This window comes from Lynx rufus, unplaced genomic scaffold (assembly GCF_022079265.1).
Source record: "Lynx rufus isolate CCGP_SWC_20201006 ecotype Redwood Valley unplaced genomic scaffold, mLynRuf1.p SCAF_49, whole genome shotgun sequence".
NCBI lineage: Eukaryota > Metazoa > Chordata > Mammalia > Carnivora > Felidae > Lynx > Lynx rufus.
In genome coordinates, this window is record NW_025814866.1 from 1,245,917 (window position 1) to 1,264,430 (window position 18,514).

General features: G+C 49.9%; 1 protein-coding gene across 6 annotated transcripts; it reads right to left on the reverse strand.

The window, feature by feature from the left end:
• Positions 1–1,158: 1,158 nt before the first annotated feature.
• On the reverse strand, positions 1,159–8,612 carry ZNF275 (zinc finger protein 275). 6 transcript variants are annotated; one of them, XR_006965565.1, is made up of 7 exons: positions 8,522–8,612; positions 8,361–8,440; positions 7,949–8,057; positions 7,411–7,481; positions 7,099–7,187; positions 3,422–6,786; positions 1,159–1,432 (listed from the first exon to the last, which is right to left on the reverse strand). XR_006965565.1 is itself a non-coding variant. In XM_047098444.1 (6 exons), exon 6 carries the CDS (start codon positions 6,726–6,728, stop codon positions 5,601–5,603), a length of 1,128 nt encoding a protein of 375 aa, XP_046954400.1. In that variant the 5' UTR covers positions 6,729–6,786; positions 7,099–7,187; positions 7,411–7,481; positions 7,949–8,057; positions 8,361–8,440; positions 8,522–8,612; the 3' UTR covers positions 1,159–5,600. The 6 variants fall into 6 exon arrangements, 4 of the variants coding, with proteins under 4 accessions (XP_046954400.1, XP_046954401.1, XP_046954402.1 ...); XR_006965564.1 differs by having other exon boundaries at positions 1,159–1,853; XM_047098444.1 differs by having other exon boundaries at positions 1,159–6,786.
• Between the last annotated feature and the right edge of the window lie 9,902 nt (positions 8,613–18,514).

The following is an 18,514-nucleotide window of genomic DNA, read 5'->3' on the forward strand; positions in this document are numbered from 1 at the left end:
GCACCTCCAGGGAGATTGGGATGGTGGGGGAAGGCGTGTTCCTTTCCAACAGTTTCTCCTTGCTGTTACAGCACACCATGGCCCTTGAGATCCCAACCCAAGTGCTCGTGGGGCTCCTGGGTGCTTGCCCTTCTGGGACTGGGCAGCTGACTCCACAGGTGAGCCTTGTTTGTATTTGGCAGGTGAGGGGGGTCAGGAAGCCAGAGGCCTGTCCTCACTACCTGCCTTTCTGGAGGCAATGATCATTGGAGAGAGGGCCAGCCACTGGTCAAGAGGACTGACCTCCTCACTCCCACCCTCACCTAGACCAGAGAGGCTGGCCGATCCCCAAGTCCTAGTAGCCACTTCCGTCACTCTATTTCTGGTCCCTAAGGGAGGAGCTCAGGGTCCAGCCTGGTGTTCTGCTCCCGCCCGGAATTCAGACTCTGAGGAGAGCCCGAGCCAGGGTGGGAGAAGGGACCTGGCTGAATGACAGGCCTCTTCTGCCAAGGGACAGCTCAAATGTCCAGGGAAACCAGCCCTTCCTCATCGGGGCACCTCCTGTCCCCTCCAGGCATCCAGTAAGTGGGGGTGGGGGGGTGGGGCAAGAACTTTAGAGGGCAGAGAAAGGAGCAAGGGAAGAGCTGTTAACCGAAACTCTGACAAAATAAGTCAAGGAAGACCAATGCCATTTAACATATATTTATTGAAATCTACTTGATGCAAGGCACTGTGCTAGATCTGGTAGGGGAATCAGACATGAAGGGTCACCCCTGTCTTATAAGAGCTCACAATCTAACAGGTGGGAGAGGGTGGGGAGGGCGAAGCTCTAGTGCAAGGCTGATTATAGTAAGTGCCATAAAACAGACAAGTTAAGGAGATCAGGGAGGGATGAGAAAAAAGCGCCAACAAATGAACCGTGGACTGGGGCAGACACAGCTACTCTTCTTAGATATGCAAATAACATTAAAGGCCAAGTTAAAAGAGACCATTTCTAGTTTCCAAAGTAAACAGCTAAACTGATACCATGAGGAGAAGTACAGAATGTAAGTATACTAGTAATAGAGAAATTCTCAATTCCCCAATCTCACAGATTTTCTGGAAGTAGCGAGACACTTCCAAAATAAAGAACAGGGTGGGTGTTGACTTAACTCATTTCATGGGGCACACATGGGATCCGTACAGGAACACCCGGACAGAGGCATTGGTCAAACTCATTGAGACTAAAAGGCATAGGCTTTCCCCATCTGAGTGAACAGAGTACCACATTTAAACAGGTGTCTACAACAGTCAGGTGGGACTCGGGCCACGAACTCGAGTCGGGTAGAACATGAGGGAAACCAGCCATGTGATTCTTCTTCTCAGGAAGCAGCCAACTGGTAAAAGGCAATTGACTCTTGACAGATTGCAAAAAGCAGAGACCCAATCAGGCTGGCTCAGGTCAAGGGAGTCTCTGGTGGGGACACAAATGAACTGGTGAGGGCAGTTGCCAGAAATCCAAGAACATGATGGGGCGTGGACTGCCTCAGGGAGATAGCTCTGGAGTGCTTAGCAGGATCTTCAAGCTGGTGCCACCTATCGGGTCAACTCCCCTAAATGTGTGGCTCCCTCTTCTTTCCAATACCAACGAGAAGATTCTCTCTCGTTTTTCTTGTTTGCACTTCACAGAGAACCCGAAAGGCCCAGCCTGTCGTTGCCAGCCAGCTCTGATGACCAGGTGCTGCCCTTGAGTCAAGTGTTCAGTTCTGGTTTGATTAGTGTGGCCTGGAAGGGGAGTGAGGGTCACAGGGCACACAACAGGGCTGAAGCCCAGAGCACGTGGAATGCCAACACTGTGAGACAAAGGTACCCTCTGTGATTGGGTGGGGCTCATTCTGGAAATGCAGAAGTGGGTAAGACACAACTAATCAACACAGTTAATCTTAATAAGCAGCAAAAATGGTAAACAGGAACTTTCATTTAAAAATTTCAGCAAGTATTCAAAACTTTAATAAAAGCAATGGAAGGTTTCTTTCAGAATATAAGAAAAAGATATATTTCTAATGCGAGTCGGCATTCTATGTAACCCAACTGCTCTTCATTTCCCTTGCAAAAGAAACACGGGTGATTAGAAAGAAAAAATGAAATGAGGTAGATACACAAATGCATAGACGAGCCCACACAATAGGAAGCTTGATCACATTTTGCATCTGATGTAGCAGTATACCTACAGAAGCCAAGAAAATCCACCCCCAAGTTACCAGAGGCAAAAACTGAACTTGGCACAACTACAGGACACACGTTAAAGCCACAGACTGCTTGCGCCGGAGAGAGCACAGACTTCACCCGCAAACACAGTGACAGAGAAGATGCGGTCTTTAGTGTTAACTCTAGAAGAGGGTTTGGGAGAAAATTATAGAACGGGGAATGGAAAAAAGTCAAGGAGGGCAGGACAGGCGGCCAGGATGCCAAGATGCCGTGTCCTGGCTTGGGAGAGAGGGAGCAGTGATGACAACGCTAGGCTCTGAGTTAATACTGTATCTGGATCCTTCATAAAACCTGACATATGGCTAGCGAACAAGCAAGAAATGGCAGAGCGCTCCCAGTGAAAGCTGCCAGACTTGCCCCCCGTGAATGTCAAATTCTTTCCCGAATGACAGTGGTGTCAAACACGTCCTGACAGCTTGAAAAGAGAAAACTGATGCCGAAGGAAGCGGTGATGGCAGACACAGTTTCACAACTACTGCGAGAACTGAAGCCCACAGAGCAAAAGGAGTTGCTATGTAACAGGTGCTGTTGGCTTCTCTCCAGCCTGAGGGTCAGGCTGGAGACGTCACAGAGAGCCACCGTTGTGGCCCGGGGGGCCATTCCAGAGGACCTTCTGGCTAAGGTCACAGGGGTCGCCATGGGACCCTGCTTCCCAGGGTGGGGGCCTGAGGAGCTCTTCCAGATGTGCCTGCCAGGAAGCTCGGCCTCAGCCTTGGCGGGCCCCTCAGAAGCGTAGGCTTCCTCTGTGGGCCCTCGAGAGGCCCCCCAAGCGCGGCTGCTGGGAAGTCACACCACAGCCCCAGCATGGCTGGCTTCTACCTGCGGGTTCTGCAGGCCACCGGGGGCCAGGTTTCTGGCCAGCCCTTGCTGCTGTTCCCCCTGGGGGAGACTGTCGAAGTCACAGCCTGGCCCCGGGACGACCAGCTTCTATTTCTATGCCACACAGGCCGTCAGAAGGGCATCGGTGCCCTCCAAACCCTTCTTTTGTCACCCCTCCCGGGCATGGCTGCTGCAAGTCACAGCCCAGGCCTGTGGTGGCCAGCTTCTATCACCAGGCCACATCGGGCATCGGAGGGGCGCCGTTCCTCTCCGAGCCTTTGCTCTGCTGCTCCTTGGGTGTGGCTGCGGGAGGTAACATCAGAACACGTGGGTGAATTTCCCCCTAGTTGCCCAAAGCAAAAGCCACCAAACTGACCTCTTTCTAGTTCCAGAGTCACTCGCTAGGAGGAGGATGCAATCCACATGACAGCATCGGTCAAGTGAGTCTTCTTGTGTTCGAGGAGATGTGTCTCTGGTGGGTCTGCTCCTCAGGCACTGAATCCGTGCTGGGCATGGCCAAAGCTCCCAGGAGCTTGGAGGACAGCCAGCTGTGGCCAAGACCACGTTTGGACCGCCCCATTGATCTAGTTGAGGCCCAGCCCTGCTGCTGCCAGGTAGGGCTATACTGAGGAACAGTCAGAATGTTCTGGCCATCCGAGATGGAAGTTTCTCTCGCGTGTCTGAGTGGCCAGCTTGGATAGTCAAGTACTGCCCACAGACATGCAGAGTCCGCATCGTGGATGAGGAGAGAGCCTGCTTCTAGGGCCCGTTCCCATCCAGCCTGCCCACCTGGTGCATCCACCTTCTGGTGGGGCAGGGCTTTCAACTTTTCACTTGTAATTAAAATTCTAGAAAAAAACATCATCATATCTAACTACTGAAGCAATGAAAGTTACGGCTTCACGGACAACAGTGAATGCCCGGGTATGTAAAAATTAAGAGCTCGCACAACAAAAATGTAATAAAACTGCTCCAAAGAGCAAAGCAATAAAACTGGAAAAGAGACCATCACAATCGATGTAGAAAGGACTGCTGTATAAAGTCATTATGTCCAAAGGTAACTTGATAACTGGTCAAAGGAGATGAACATACGGTTTGCATGCAAGGAAACAGGAACAGTATTTAAGTCATTGCACGAGAGAAAGAAGATGAGACTAGGAGTCAGGAGGCCTGGGTCCATCCCCAGTTCTGGTACTAATGAGTCACAGGATGACGGCAATAATTATGGTGATGACAGGAGATGACCTTCACTGAGTGTGTGCCTTCGGGCCAGGCGTGGCATCACAGTTCCCATGATAACCTTAGGGGTAGTCCTGGGATCGCCCCTGTTTTACAGAGCTCGAAACAGAGGGCTGGCTCTGTATGAGAGGCTACCATTCCCGAACAAGAGGCATCACCTTATACTTGAGTCCTGGAGACGTCCCTGTTACGGGGGTGCCCTCAGCTATTTAATTCTGAAGAAAACAGTGCTGCTTGAGGACAAGACCTATTAGCCTGGAACAGACCCCAACCAATGCTAGTTTTGGACACACGTGGAAGTCACTGGAATGAACTGGTTCAAGAAAAATGGATGCAAAAGAAACGTAACCCAGATTCAGTACTTATTCCTAAGAGTATGACCTCACAATGACAAGTTATAGATGCTTCAAAAAAGTCTTTTAAAGGTCATTTGAAAAGGCAAACACATCAAGTGGTTATGTTGTAGGGCTACAGGACAAATTGAAGAAACCAACAATCGTCCTAATGTTATGTGAACAGGTACTTATGGCTTGGGAGGAAACTTCTAGCGAGAGCTTTGTGCAGGGATTGTCACAGTGCTACATGGCACACAGCTTGGATGAGTTGAAGCCATTGGATGTGCTTTGAAACTGTTGGATGACTCAAGAGGGGGCTGCGAGGTTGGGGAAGATGGTGAGGTCAGAGTTGCGTGTGAGGCTTTAGGATAAAATGATCTTGTGGAACGGAGTGAGGGAAAACAGGCGGCTTTTCTAAATTAATATATTATTCTATGTAGTATGTGATTTACAATATGCATGTATAACTGAATTAATAAATTAAATATTATAAGACATTTGAGTATTCTATTTACATCCCTAAAAATTTATAAATTCAAGTAGGCCAAACGACTCTGGGGCTTTGTTCTCTCCAGGAGAGCTGGGGTCCCGTCACACGGAGGCCGTCATTGAGTCGCTCCTGAGGGAGCGGCCTGGAGAAGAGGTCCTGCGAGCCCCTTCACCCCCGCAGGCAGGTGTCTCTTCTCTCCTTCTCCTGCTTCAAGGCCCGTGGGTGTCAAATACCTTGAGGGTACTTCCTGCCAGTTAAACGAGTCAAAATAAATTAGAATGTCGTAGAAGCAACTCTCAACAGGCAAAATGGGAAACGTGTGCACTTATAAATTGCTGGTGACGGTATAAATTGGGTTCAACCTTCCGGACGAGAACAGACATAAGTGCTACAAAACTGGTCATCTCCTTTGACTCTGCCCTCCCCTCTAGGGACTCGCCCCCCGCGGGAAGCCGCCGCCGGCCTTGGGGCCGTGGGCCTCGGGGCCTCGTCTAGTCATGGTGGGTTGGCTGATGCTTCTGCAGTGCCGCCCGCCTCTTGAACACGCGGCCACACTCGCTGCACTCGCAGCGTCTCGCTCCGCTGTGGGTCCTCCGGTGGCGACTCAGGCCGGAGCTCCGCCGGAAGGCCTTCCCGCATTTGTCACACTCGTAGGGTTTCAGTCCGCTGTGGATCCGCCGGTGCTTGATCAGGTCGGAGGGCCCCCGGAAGGCCTTGCCGCAGTCGCCACAGCCGTAGGGCCGCTCCCCGGTGTGGATGCGCTGGTGCTCCAGGAGGCTGGAGCTCTGCCGGAAGGCCTTGCCGCACTGGCCACACTCGTAGGGCTTCTCGCCCGTGTGGATCCGGCGGTGCTTGGTGAGCTCCGAGCTCCTCCGGAAGAGCTTGCCGCAGTGGGGACACCCGTAGGGCTTGGCCCCGCTGTGGATGCGCTGGTGTTCGGCCAGGCCGTTGACACCCCGAAAGGACTTGCCGCAGTCGTCACAGTCGAAGGGCAGGTGGCCGGTGTGCACGCGCTGGTGCTTGAGGAGCTCCTGGCGATCCAGGAACTCCCTGCCGCATGCCTTGCAGGCGAACGGCTTTTCGGAAGTGTGGAGCTTCTGATGGCGAAAGAGGTGGGTGCTCACCTTGAAGGACCGCCCACACTCCTCGCAGTCAAACGGCTTCTCTCTGCTGTGGACGCGCAGGTGCTGACTGAGGCCCGCGTTCTTCTTGAATCTCTTCCCACATTCCTCACACTCGAAGGGCTTCGCCTCCCTCTCCATTTGCTCCCTTTCCTCCATGGCATCTTCCGGCGCTCGGCTGGGCCCCGGCTGGGGCTCTGCAGCCACGTGGCTCTTCCGGTGCTCGTTGAACTCAGAGACGCCCCTGAAGACCCTCCCGCAATCGCCACACTCCCAGCCCTTCTCCTCGCTGTGAATTCTCTGGTGCTGCACAAGGAGGACCTTGAGCCGAAAGGCATCCCCACACTCCTTACATGCAAAGTGATGTTCTATGGGCAGGTTCTGGGGGCTCCCCCCACTCCCCTCCAAGTCTCTGCTCTGTTTGACCTCAGGGCTGGGTGCACCGGCCATCGGGGAGCTGGTGGACGCCATCTCCTGGGGCTGAGCGTCTTCACCCATTCTCTGCTGTTGTGTCACCAAGATGCTTTTGGAGACGGGCACCGCAAGACACTGTACTCTGCAGAGGAGGAGGGAAGGAGGTTACTTTCCTTGGTCAACAATCACCTTCCTCCTGAGACAGCTGCTGAGCACAGGGCCCAGAGACCACGCAGCAAGGTGGCCAGTGCCCATCCAACCAGAAGCAAGGACTACAGGGGAAAGGGGCAGAAAGGTGTCACTGCTGGATGCCCCCTACCAAAGGGGTGCTGAGGAGGTCTCCCCTCCTGTGACTGAGAAGCAGCCACACCCCCTCCCCAAAGGCTCGGCGGGGGCCTCCTCCACAGTTTCTTCGCACTTTCCAGGGTTCTTTTGCACTCGGCGGAATGCTTACCTCAGTCTGTGTTCAGGGATGGCTCAGATGCCAGCACCACGTGGCCTTGTACCAGGTGAGGAGCCAGGCAGCAATCAAAACAGGAACTCCTGCTGGCGGAAAAGGAAAAGGGTTTTGGTGGCAGCCAAAGATGCCATCAGAACACAGCCGGGTGGGGGGGGGGGAGCGGGGCGCATGGCCTTCAAAGTCGAAACTCTTTTAATCTACCAAGCATACGTAGCTTGGCTGTGCCCTCAGGCAACTCATTCATCCCTGCCCTTTCCCAAGGGCTGGCTCCCGCCAGAGACTGGATGAGGCAGAGTCTGGGCCCACCTGGGTGGAGTGCCAGGGACTTGTTGTGAAGAGCTGGTCCTCCCTTTCTGCCTGTTCACACTCCTCAGTGCCTGCAAACGGAAAGTCCTACTGTTCCACGACTCCCAAACTGACTCAGCAGTCTCGCCCCTCCCACCATGTGCAGCCCTCAACAGGGCATAGGGCCTTGTCGTGCCAATCTCTCTCTCAACAACAAACTGTAATAAAATGGCCATTCAGTTTTTGTGCAATTTAGGATTAAAAAAAAAAAAGTTTTCCAAATGATAGTGGCCACCTTGTTCTAATTTCTTTCCCAGTAAAAACCTGAGGAGGCTTCTTTCCATGCCCTTAGGAGTTGGGAGGGGGCCCTGCCAATTTGAAATGGTGAGGGTTGGCAGACCCTTTGCGTTTTCTTACAGCTGATCCCCAGGGTAGGGGGGCATAAGCCCCCAGAAGGCAAGGTTGTGTAGGGGTAATCCAGGTGCTCCTCAACCCTCACTCGGCTGCACAGGACCACGAAGCTGTGGGGAAGCTGGTGGAGGGCCGGGGGCATCCTTACCCACGGAGTTCACATTCCTGTAGTATGCCAGTGTCCTCTGCTCAGCGTCCAGTCTCAGGCACTCCTTTTTTGTGAGGTACTGGGCCACGTCATCAAATGTCACTGAATCCTGTAAGAATTCCCAGGGATAAGCAGTCCTTCTGTGCATTCTAGAATGAGGCAGGGGCAGCACTAGTAACAGCAGGGATAAGAGGTGAGGGTCTGGAGTAGATGTGCATCGCTAGCGTGGAGATCTAAGCACAAGCGTCAAGAAATCCTGGAAAGAGAATCTAACCAAGCACCAGAAGACCTGGGCCATGGCCTTCGCTTTGGCCTCCCACTGTCTTCCCAAGAGACCCCAGTTCAATCACTTTCCTGGATTGAAATGCAGCTCCCGCACCAGCATAATGGGAATTACAAGCCCAGCAGGTACCCGTTTCTTGGTAGACTCTGAGGAGGACAGCAGAGCGATGGAAGGCAGCAGCAGGGGTTCAAGTCCTGTAGTGTGTCATGCTGGGAAAAGAGGTAGAGGCTAAGGCAGACTCAGGGAGCAGTGACAGTTTCCCAAGCCAGGCAGGGGGAAGCACAGCTCACCTGGGCCTCAAGGATCTCAAGAGGGCCTGCCGGGACCTGGTTTCCTGGGGGTCCATCCTGGGGAAGGGCAAGACCCTGGGGGGGCAGGCAGAGCTAAGGAAAGTGAAAAGAGCCATGAGTGACAATAGCCCTGTCTCTGGGTCACCTAGGACAAGACTAGTGATTTCCTTTTCCCTGGTTTTAAATCTTATTCAGTCTTCTCTTGCATAGCAGCTGAGTGACAAGCCGGAGCCACAGGTATGCCTAAGAAAACAGACCCCAAACAGTGGAGAAAACAGGCTAGCAGAGAATACAGGCAGGCCAGAGAGAACCCAAACAAAACGAATGAATGTTGGCCCAGGAACAGCCCAGAGAATATAGACAGATGCAGAACGAATGGTAGCGAGACTGACTCTCAGAGACAGGCCGGCCGCAGGTTTCCTTAGCAGCCGGCCTCAAAGAGGTCAGTGCTCACACTGCCCAGGAACGAAGCTTCCCCAAAAGAATATCAGAAGAACTAACTAAGTGAGAAGTGAGAGGCCTTTCCAACTTTGTAGGGGCAACAGAAAAACCAGATTGGGCCACTGGAGGCAAGAGAAGCTATGTCTTCTTGACCAGAAGCAAGGCCCTTTAGAGGCCATACCCCATTCAACTGAAACAATGAACCAAGTGACAGCAAGAGAGATGCAGACCAGACCATTTCTGTGGTATGTCTGACAAAATGAAAAGTTGAACAAAATTGCTGGAAAAAAAGAAGCGCAAAGAAAAGATCTTCAAATACCAAGCTGCTAAATAAAAGATCTGAACGATATGTACAATTTACCTTTTTCTCCCAGATTGCAAAATATGTGAAATATTGTAATTAAGATACCACAAACGTGTATGCATCATAGGCCTCCCATTTCAGTGAGTTCAAAGAAACAGGATTATGGTTTCTGTTCTGATATCAAGTCAATTCAATTCAATCCAGACCTGACTGAGAAGGAGGCATTTTTCCAGTAGCTCACGGAGTAGAAAACCCAGATACTCCAGAAAGACTTTTGCATAAAATTAGATATTATATTAAAAGGGATAGACAGAGACTTCCACTTCTGGTCATGATAGAGTAACAAGGAACAAATGATGTCCTGCCATAAACAAGTAGACAACTGGACAAAATAGCTGTGAAACAAGTTTTCAGACATTGGACAGCAGGAAGTGCTGGATCATGATCCCAACAGAAGAAACACAATGGAGATGAGTCTTATCATTGCTCCGGCTCTGCCTAGAGGCAACTGCCAGACTGAGAGTGTAGGGAAGGGGGGGACTCAAACAGAGCTTGGTGGCTCCATCAAGACACAGACTAGCATTTGGGGCAGCTGATGCAGCTAGAGGCTGCAGAACACAGTTCCAGAAAGGAGGGAGCTATGCAGGAAAAACGAGCTCCAAAAAATCAGCAGAAGGCTCCCCTTGAACTTTTCCTAACATGCATGCATAATAAAACTCCCAAAGACTAGGAAAAGAATGACCAGGAAGCTTTAAGCTGAACAATTTCCAGGACACACAAAGGTAGGGAGATGTTCAGTATCCAACCAGCCAGGGTAGAGAGTCCTCCGTGATCACCGAGGGCATTCAGTATAGAATCAGAGGGGCCAGGCCTTGTAGTACGACTGACTGACCCCTGGAGTCACAGCTACCCTGAACCTGCTCTAGAAAAGCTTAGAAATAAGCTTCAACGTGATGAAGCTGTTCCATAAATAACTACCTCCCAAAAAGGAAGTCCAACACTTCTCAAAGTGAAACAACAAAATCTAGACACTCAACAATATAATCTCTATGATGTCCAACATCCAAGAAAAAAATTACTGAAATGCCAAGAAGCAGGAAAATGTGACCCATGGCAAGGAAAATCATGTCAATAGGAAACACTCAAAAATGAAACTTACAGACAAGGATAACAGCTAGTTGAACTATGTATAAGTATTGAAAGAAAAACAGAAACATAATGAAAAAAATGGGCAATATAAACAAGATCCAAATGGGACTTCTGGAGGTGAAAACTATGATAGTTAAAATAAAAATTTCACTGGATGTGATTAACAGCAGATTAGACAATGAATCCCCTCCCCTCCAATATTAGAAAACTTGAGGACATAGCAATAGGAACTATCCCAAGTGAAGATCAGAAAGAAAAAAAAAGATATTTAAAAAAGTCTCAGTGACCTGGGATAACAGAAAAGCACCTAACACATATGTGATTGGAATCTGAGATGAGGAAAAGAGGGAAAAGGATAAAAATATAGTGAAAAAATGATGGCTGGAATTTTTCCCTCAAATTTGATGAGAACCAATCCCTATGCAGACTAAACACACAAACAACAAAACCAAAAAACCACACACATACACCAAAACACACCATAATGAAATTGCTGAAAACTAGTGTGATAAAGAGAAAAATCTTAGAGCAGCTGTGGGGGGTGGGGGGTGGGGACGACCTGTTCTTTACAGAGGCACAAAGAGTAACTTCTTATCAGAAAATTTGCAAGCCATCAAACAACTGAATGACATTTTTAAAGTGCTAAAGGAAAAAAAAAAAAACCCTGCCAACCTAGAATCCTATATTCATGGAAAATACCCTTTAAAAATGAAGGCAAATAAAATCTTTTGAGACAAAACGCTGAGAGAATTGGTCACCAGCAGACCTGTACTATGAGACATATTTTTAAAAAATGTTTTTATTTAATTTTGAGAGAGAGAGAGAGAGAGCACGTGAGCAGGGGAAGGGCAGAGAAGCGGGGGTGGAGGGTGAGGGGTGAGGGGTGTGGGATGTGGGGAGGGGACAGAGGATCTGAAGCAGGCTCTGCGCTGACAGCAGAGACCCCGATGTGGGGCTTGAACTCACAAACCATGAGATCTTGACCTGAGCTGAAGTCAGGTGCTTAAACCGACTGAGCCACCCAGGCGCCCCTGTACTATGAGACATATTAAAGTTGTTCAGGTGAAGGAAAATGATACCAGATGGAAACCTGGATCTACTCAAAGGAATGAAGAAGAACAGGAATGTAAATATGTGAGGAAGTAGAAAACACTTCTACCTCATTTATTTTTATTTATATACATTTATTTACTTTTTAAAAGTTTATTTATTTTGAGAAAGAAAGCAAGCAGGGCAGGGGCAGAGAGAGAGGGGAGAGACAGAATTCCCAGCAGGCTCTGCACTGTTGGTGCAGAACCCAGTGCAGGGCTTGAACTCATGAACTGTGAGATCATGACCTGACCAAAACCAAGAGTTGGACGCTTAACTGACTGGGTCACCCAGGGACCCCCCCACTACTTTATTTTTAAATCTTTAAAAGAAATAACTGATCATTTAAAACAATAATAATATTAAGGTAGTGTGGGGTTTTATAACATATGTGTAAGTAAAACATATGATTGTGTGTTTTAGGAAGCCCTCCAAGACTCTCATGCATGCTAATAAGCCAGTAGTGAAGATAAAATACAATTCTAAAAAAAAAAAAATCCAAAAGAAGAAAGGTAAAGAAACAAAGGAAAAAGAACAGATGGGACAAAAAGAAACAAACAACAGGATGGCAAACTTAAATCCAAGCACATGGATAATTAAGTTAAATGTAAATGGACTAAACACTCCAATTGAAAGGCAGAGGTTATTAGACTGCATTAAAAAAACAATACTCAACTTTATGATGTCTATAAGAAGCTTTACATATAAAGGCCTTAAATGTAAAGACATAGATAGGTGAAAAATAAAACGATGGAAAACAATATACTATGGGTCTAAATAATCCCAAGGACCAAAATAAGAAGAGAGGGTGAATGGCGAATGTGGTGCAGTGTTCAGGAGACCTTACTGAAGGGTCCTAGAACTTAGAGCAGGAAGAAAACTGGAGATCTTGAACATAAAATCAACAAGTGGTAGAAAACAAGAAAAAAATGCAAAAAAAATCAACAGGTGGCCAATATGGATGACATGCAGATTACAAAAATGCAAATCCTTCATAGAAGATGTAGACCGACAGTAACTGTTTATTAAAAACTCCAAAGAGCGTAGGGGAAGGGGAGTGACTTGCTAAGTATATATTTGCATTTTAGGAGAAAAAAAGGAATAAACAGAGTGACTTGTAGCTGAAATGAGCACACCTATACTGTAACATGTGCCACACTGGAGAAGAGTCTGGGTTTAGAATGGTCTTCTGCTTTCTGTTTCTGCAACATGTGGATTTTTAGTGACCAAACTGTATTTCTTTGGTAATCAGAAAAGAATAACAATTTTAAGAGATTTGGGTAGACTTTAGATAAGAAAGATGCTCAGCATGCAAGAGGGCAGGGCTAAGGCCAGAGAGACAATGGGGAATGGCCCTGGGAGCTGAGCAACATCCTGAGATACTGACATGGTCAAGGTAGATACAGGGGAAAGGGCTGCTAGGAATGTGTGGGCAGTTCCAGAAAGCTTAGAGATAGGACCATGGGATTGGGACTTCCTGGGTTCATCTCCCCAGGTTCTCAGTGCCATGCACGGGTGAGAGCAGAAGGCCTCCTTTGGTCTAAATGTCCACAGAAGCCCCATTCCCATCTTTAACCCACTGCCCAGCACGGGTGGTTCCTTGGTGTGTCAGTGAAGCCCTAGGTACCCAGCAGCCAAGCCCTCCATGTCCCACTGTCACCTGGGTAGGGCCCCCTCTGGGCAGTTGGATTCTTCCTGGTATATATTTGATGTCTGGTTTGACTTTGACTTCCAATACAAAACAAACTGGTCAGAGATTACTTATATAATTCATTGAAAAAGTTCACTTCCATTGACATTGAGCTTTTGCTCACAAGTGGAATGGACAGAATAGCTCACATTTACCTTCTGAGAAAGATGGCCTGTTATAAACTTGTCTCACTGTCCTCAAGCCAAAGACCTAAGGCCTTAACTCCTTAAAAAGACCCTGGCCCAGGCCACCAGGCCCATATCCTTCATCCCGCATCTTAGTCATTCCTTCCAGACACTCTGGCATTCATTCTGTCCTAAATATGCCAAGGTGATGCCCCTCAGGGCTCTGAACATGCCACAGGAGGTTCCTTCTAAGAATTTAGGCCTCATTCAAGTGTCAACCTCCTCAAAGTGTCTTCACTCTCCTGTCCTATCACGATGTACTCATAACACTTTTCACTACCTAAAAATCCTCTGAAATTGTTTTTACCTGACTCCCCAGGAGAAATGTCACCTCCCACAGGAGAGAGACCTGCTCTTTCTTGGTCACCCCTGGAATCCCCAGCATCTCTAGGAGCCCCTGGCACTGAGTGGACACGGGAGAAACTGTGGGGGGAGGGGCATGTTAAATGGTGCAAACCTTCAGTTACAGAGCACTACTATGTGTTTGCTACTGTGCTTCTCCTTCCCTTCACATAATTTCATTCTTGCAACCTATAGTTATTACCACCTCCATTTTACACAGAAGAGAGTCATAGATCCAAGAGCTTAAGTAACTTGCCTAAGGTCCAGTTCCTAAGATTTAAGACTTTTTGAGCCACACCAGAGAAAAGAAATAGGCAGCCTTCTAACGCCAGGCTGTATCCAGAGAACAGGCAGTTACTGAATGTAACGAAGGACCTGTAGCAGACGGACAGATGGAGAGAGAGAATCCCAAGCAGGCTCCACGCAGTCAGCATTGAGCCTGACATGGGGCAAATCTCTGCCTCTTAATATAAGTAATATTATCTTTCTTCTTTAAGTGTGATCTGAAGTGTGGTCTAATGACTATATGCTCCCTGACAGTGAAGGCCCTATCAAAGGTTGACTGCAGATTCCACCCTAGACACTGCATGCAGCTGCTTGATGAGCACAGGGAAATCCTCTCAATGCTAATCCAGTGCCTGACAATCTGAATAATGTATTCTACAACATGAGAGCTCATGTGAGTGCAGAAATAGCCCTGATATGTACTTTAGATGGCAATGTAAATTTTAGTCAACTTACTTATGTAGAATTTTCTGTATAGAACCAGCAACATTCAGAGAACCAGAATAATCATTCCGCTCTGATATGAAAGAACAGAAATTAAGAGTTGAATTCAATGGAGACAAAAAATAACCCATGTCAAAAAAAAAAAAAAAAAGGTAGTGAATAATTAGGTGTCTTCTGGTTGCATTTGAGCTCAGAATCCCTCCTCAGGATGTCTGGCTACTAGTAAGGGTCGCTTCTGAGCCTAAAAGATCAGTGTTTGACCAAGTCCGTGGCACAAACAGCCATGCAACCTCCCTAGCAGGTACTGTTTTTCCCTGCGCAGTGGAGCAGGGGTGAGGTAGCAAAGCCACCCAAACTAGATCTATCTGGCAGCTTCTAGAAACTTCTAAGGGGTGCCAGAAATACCTGGACTCCCTGGAACATCTAAATAAGGACCTGTAGCAGAATGTCCTCAGGCCCTGGAAGACAATAGGTAGCTCATGGTGTTCAGTTCAGTTCTGGGCCAGAGCAAAAATGCCCTGGAGGGTGTCTTTATAGGTCAGACAAGAGACCTCGCTCTTCAGCATCTAATTCAGATGGGTGCCTGCAGCTTTCTGTCCCATTCAAATGATTACCTAGATTCCCAATTCTCCTTATTAGAGATCTGTTTTCCTTTGAGTCTTGTTGCTTAGACTGAGAATTGTCTGTGGGCAAAGACGGTTTAATGACACTGACATTCATGAAAATACAAGCACTTCTAGAATGCAAAGAATATTTCACACCATTTTGCATCCTCACCGTGGGCATCCTCACCCTAACAGCATGACCAGCTTTAAGGCCAGCAGACGTGGTCTGTAAACACCCAGACTTACCCAAAAGAGACATACAAGGATGGCTCATTGTGTCTTGGGACAATTCTGAGCGATAAGTCAGGCAGGAAAGGTCCCACCTGTTAGACTGAAATAATTTGGGGGGACAGAAGCAGACTTGAATGCACCTTCCGAGAACGTGTCTGTTTGGGTCATGAGTACTTAAACCAAAGGACAGACCGAGACAACACACACTGCCGAGATCCTGATCCACCCCGGCCAGGCAAGGCCAGGACGCTGACCCGAGCCTCTGGGCTGGAGCTGAGCCTGGCCTTCACATGCTCTCAACTTGTCTCGTCAGGATGTGGCCATGAAGGCCTTGTTTGGGCCCAGCCTGTACCGTGCAAGCGCGCTGTTGCTAGAAGTGGCAGAATCCTAAAGGGCCAAGAGAGGGTGTTTCACCAGGAAAGTCTGTTTCTCTTGGGATGTTTGTATCTGTGTGTGTCTTTTTCCGTGTGCGTGGGTGGGAGGCATCTGTCTCCATCTTCTCCAGTTTTCCTCTCTCACTTTGCCTGGGCACCTGTCCCTCTCTGTTTAGGTTTCTGTTTTCTTTTCCTTCTATAAAAAGCCAGAAGGTAGACCAGAAGGGGATTTTGTAGTGTTTGTTGTACTTAACTGAGGAAAGGTTTATGTTGCCCTTTCCCCAAGAAGACGCATGGCATCTTACTAAAAATCAAAATAAATTGTGAAGTTTAGATTCATTAAGGTTACATTGCCCTGGATATGAGAGATTCTACATGGGTATGGGGGCTGCTCATTTGGGGAGCCCAGGCAGGTTAGGAGCAGGGCTAGATCAATGTGTTAGAACCCTGGCTTGGGGTTTGCTAAGAACCCAAAGGGCAGAGTAGCAGGTGTGGGTGGGGCCAAGGAATCTGCATTTTCAACCAGCACTCTTGGGACTGGAATGTGGAGCTGCGCTTTGTTAGTGCTGGGCCTGTCTAGAATCTGGAGTCTTCCTCACCTCCAGCACTCAGAAGACAGGACTCTGGCCTGTGAGCCTCCAGTATGGGATCCCACTGTCTTTGCTGATTGTCAGACTTCTCGGAAGAGAATTCACACTTTCTAGTGATTTTCCAAGGGGTCTCTCACCCAAAGAAGGCTGAAAATCACTGCTCATCAGGATTCTAAACATAGATCCAGGGACATTTTTGGGGAATGGACTGGACTGTGCAAGGCACGGTGCAAGCTGCTTCTACTTAAAGGCTCAATGGGGGAGGGAGGATGGGGAATGGGGTGAGGCAGCATTAGTACCCAGAGGGGGTGCTGTTCTGGCAATCTCATCTGAAATCCTTTGGTAAAGGAAAAATGTCGGGCCTGAGGTTTAAGAGAAAATATTTCACTGACCAAAGAGACCGGAGGGGGCTGGCAGCCAGGCTAGGCCAACGCTGGCTGGAGGGCGTCAGTTGGAACAGGGTGGGACCTCCGGGAAGAGGGCCAGGATTTTGGGGGGGGGCGGTGGTGTTTGAATGGGACCATGGGCTTTGGGCCGCAGGCAAGCGTGTGTTTGTGGGGGTAGGATGGAAAAAGACATGTAATTAATCACCCAAATATAGACTAGAGGAGGCAGCAAAGGAGTTTAAGGGGGGGGGGGCACAGGAGCAGGAGATATGGCCCCCCAGAAGGGTGACAGAAAAAGCCCTGTTCAGACCCAGAGCCTGGAGCTCATCTTCACACAGCAAGGGCTGCCCCCCCTTGCGCTCCCTCACAGTTCTTGGACTCTGGGCTAGTCCCCCATCCCTCCCCGCCACCCTGAGGCTCAACCCCCACCCAAAAGAAAAGGAGGAACTCCATCAGCAGGAACTGTCCTCAGCTCATCCATCCAGCGCCCCTGACTGCGTCTCAGCCCCTCCCCCAGACCGGGTAAAAGCCCTTTAACCTTCCCAACGCCCCCTCCCCCTTAGCCTCCATTGCGCTGGCGCAGGGGTCCCCTCCTTCCCATAACGACCAGTTCCCACTTTCTCGTGTCCCCTCAAAAGCAGCGTAGGCCTCGGCACATCTGTGATTCCCGCTCCGAGCGCCGGCCCCCGCGAGAAGGCCTTCGGGCCTCCTCGTACCCGCCATATGAGACTCGTCCTTCACTCTGGATGGCCTCAGGGCCGAGCGGGCCCCGAGGCGCCCCCCAAAAAACGCTTGGCCGCCCCCCACCGCACACTCTGCGGAACACTCACCCTAGCTTCGCGCACTCTCCCAGGCCGCCCCCCTGCGAATCCTCCCGTGGCCCAAACGATCAGCCCAATCCTGCACACCCTCCCGCGCCCTGCGCACATCCTCCCGTGGCCCTCACGCTCACCCCGGCCCCGTGGCGGCCGACGCGCGGACCTCGGCGGAGCGGCGTTGGCGCGGCCCAGGCAGGCCCGGCGTGGCAGGAAACGCCACGGAGCCGCCCGCGCCCGGCTGAGCCCAGCAGCCCCGCGGCGCGTTTCCGGAGCCGCGGGCGCAGCCGGGGGTAGTGGGGGATCAAGGCCCGCCCCGGCCCCGGCCCCGCCCGGTCAGCCAGCCCCAATTGGCCCGGAGAGGGGGCGGGGCGGGGCGGGGGCGGGGCTGAGACCCAGAGGGAGGGGCGGGCGCGACTGCGGGGGATCTGCGCGTGCGGGCCTGATTCCTAAGTGGAGGAGGGAGGAGTGGAATGAATGTGGTAATGAGTGAGTGAATGAATGAATGCATGAATGAATGAATGAATGAATGAATGAGTGATCGAACGAAGCAACCAGCCCATGAAAGAAGGAACGAAGCAATGGAAAGAACCCTGCCCCCTCGGACGCCTTCTGGATGCTAGTGACGGTGGGGGGACGGGAACCGAAAGCGAAGCAGAGCAAAGCCAGATCTCACGTGAGGGGTCAAAGCTCCTTACTGAGTCACCAATGCCGTTGTGAGCCCTTACTGTGCCAGGCAGTAAGAATACAGCTGTGAGCAAAACCAGGCCGGATCCCTGCCCTCAGGGGGTGCGTATTTGGCGCCAAAAGCTCGTGTGTGTGTGTGTGTGTGTGTGTGTGTGTGTGTGTGTGTGTGTGTAGGCGCGCACCCATGTGGGAATAGGGGTAGAGGGGAAAGGCATTTGAGTTAATTTCAAAATAGGTCATACTATGAAGAAAAACCAACAGGATTCTTCGATGGGGGTGGGGGGGAGCGCTGCAAGTAGTGACAGCCAGTTCCAGAAGAATTCGCGGCCAGTCATTAGAAATCTAGGAAGCTGCTGCTGCTCTGCAGTGTGCTAAG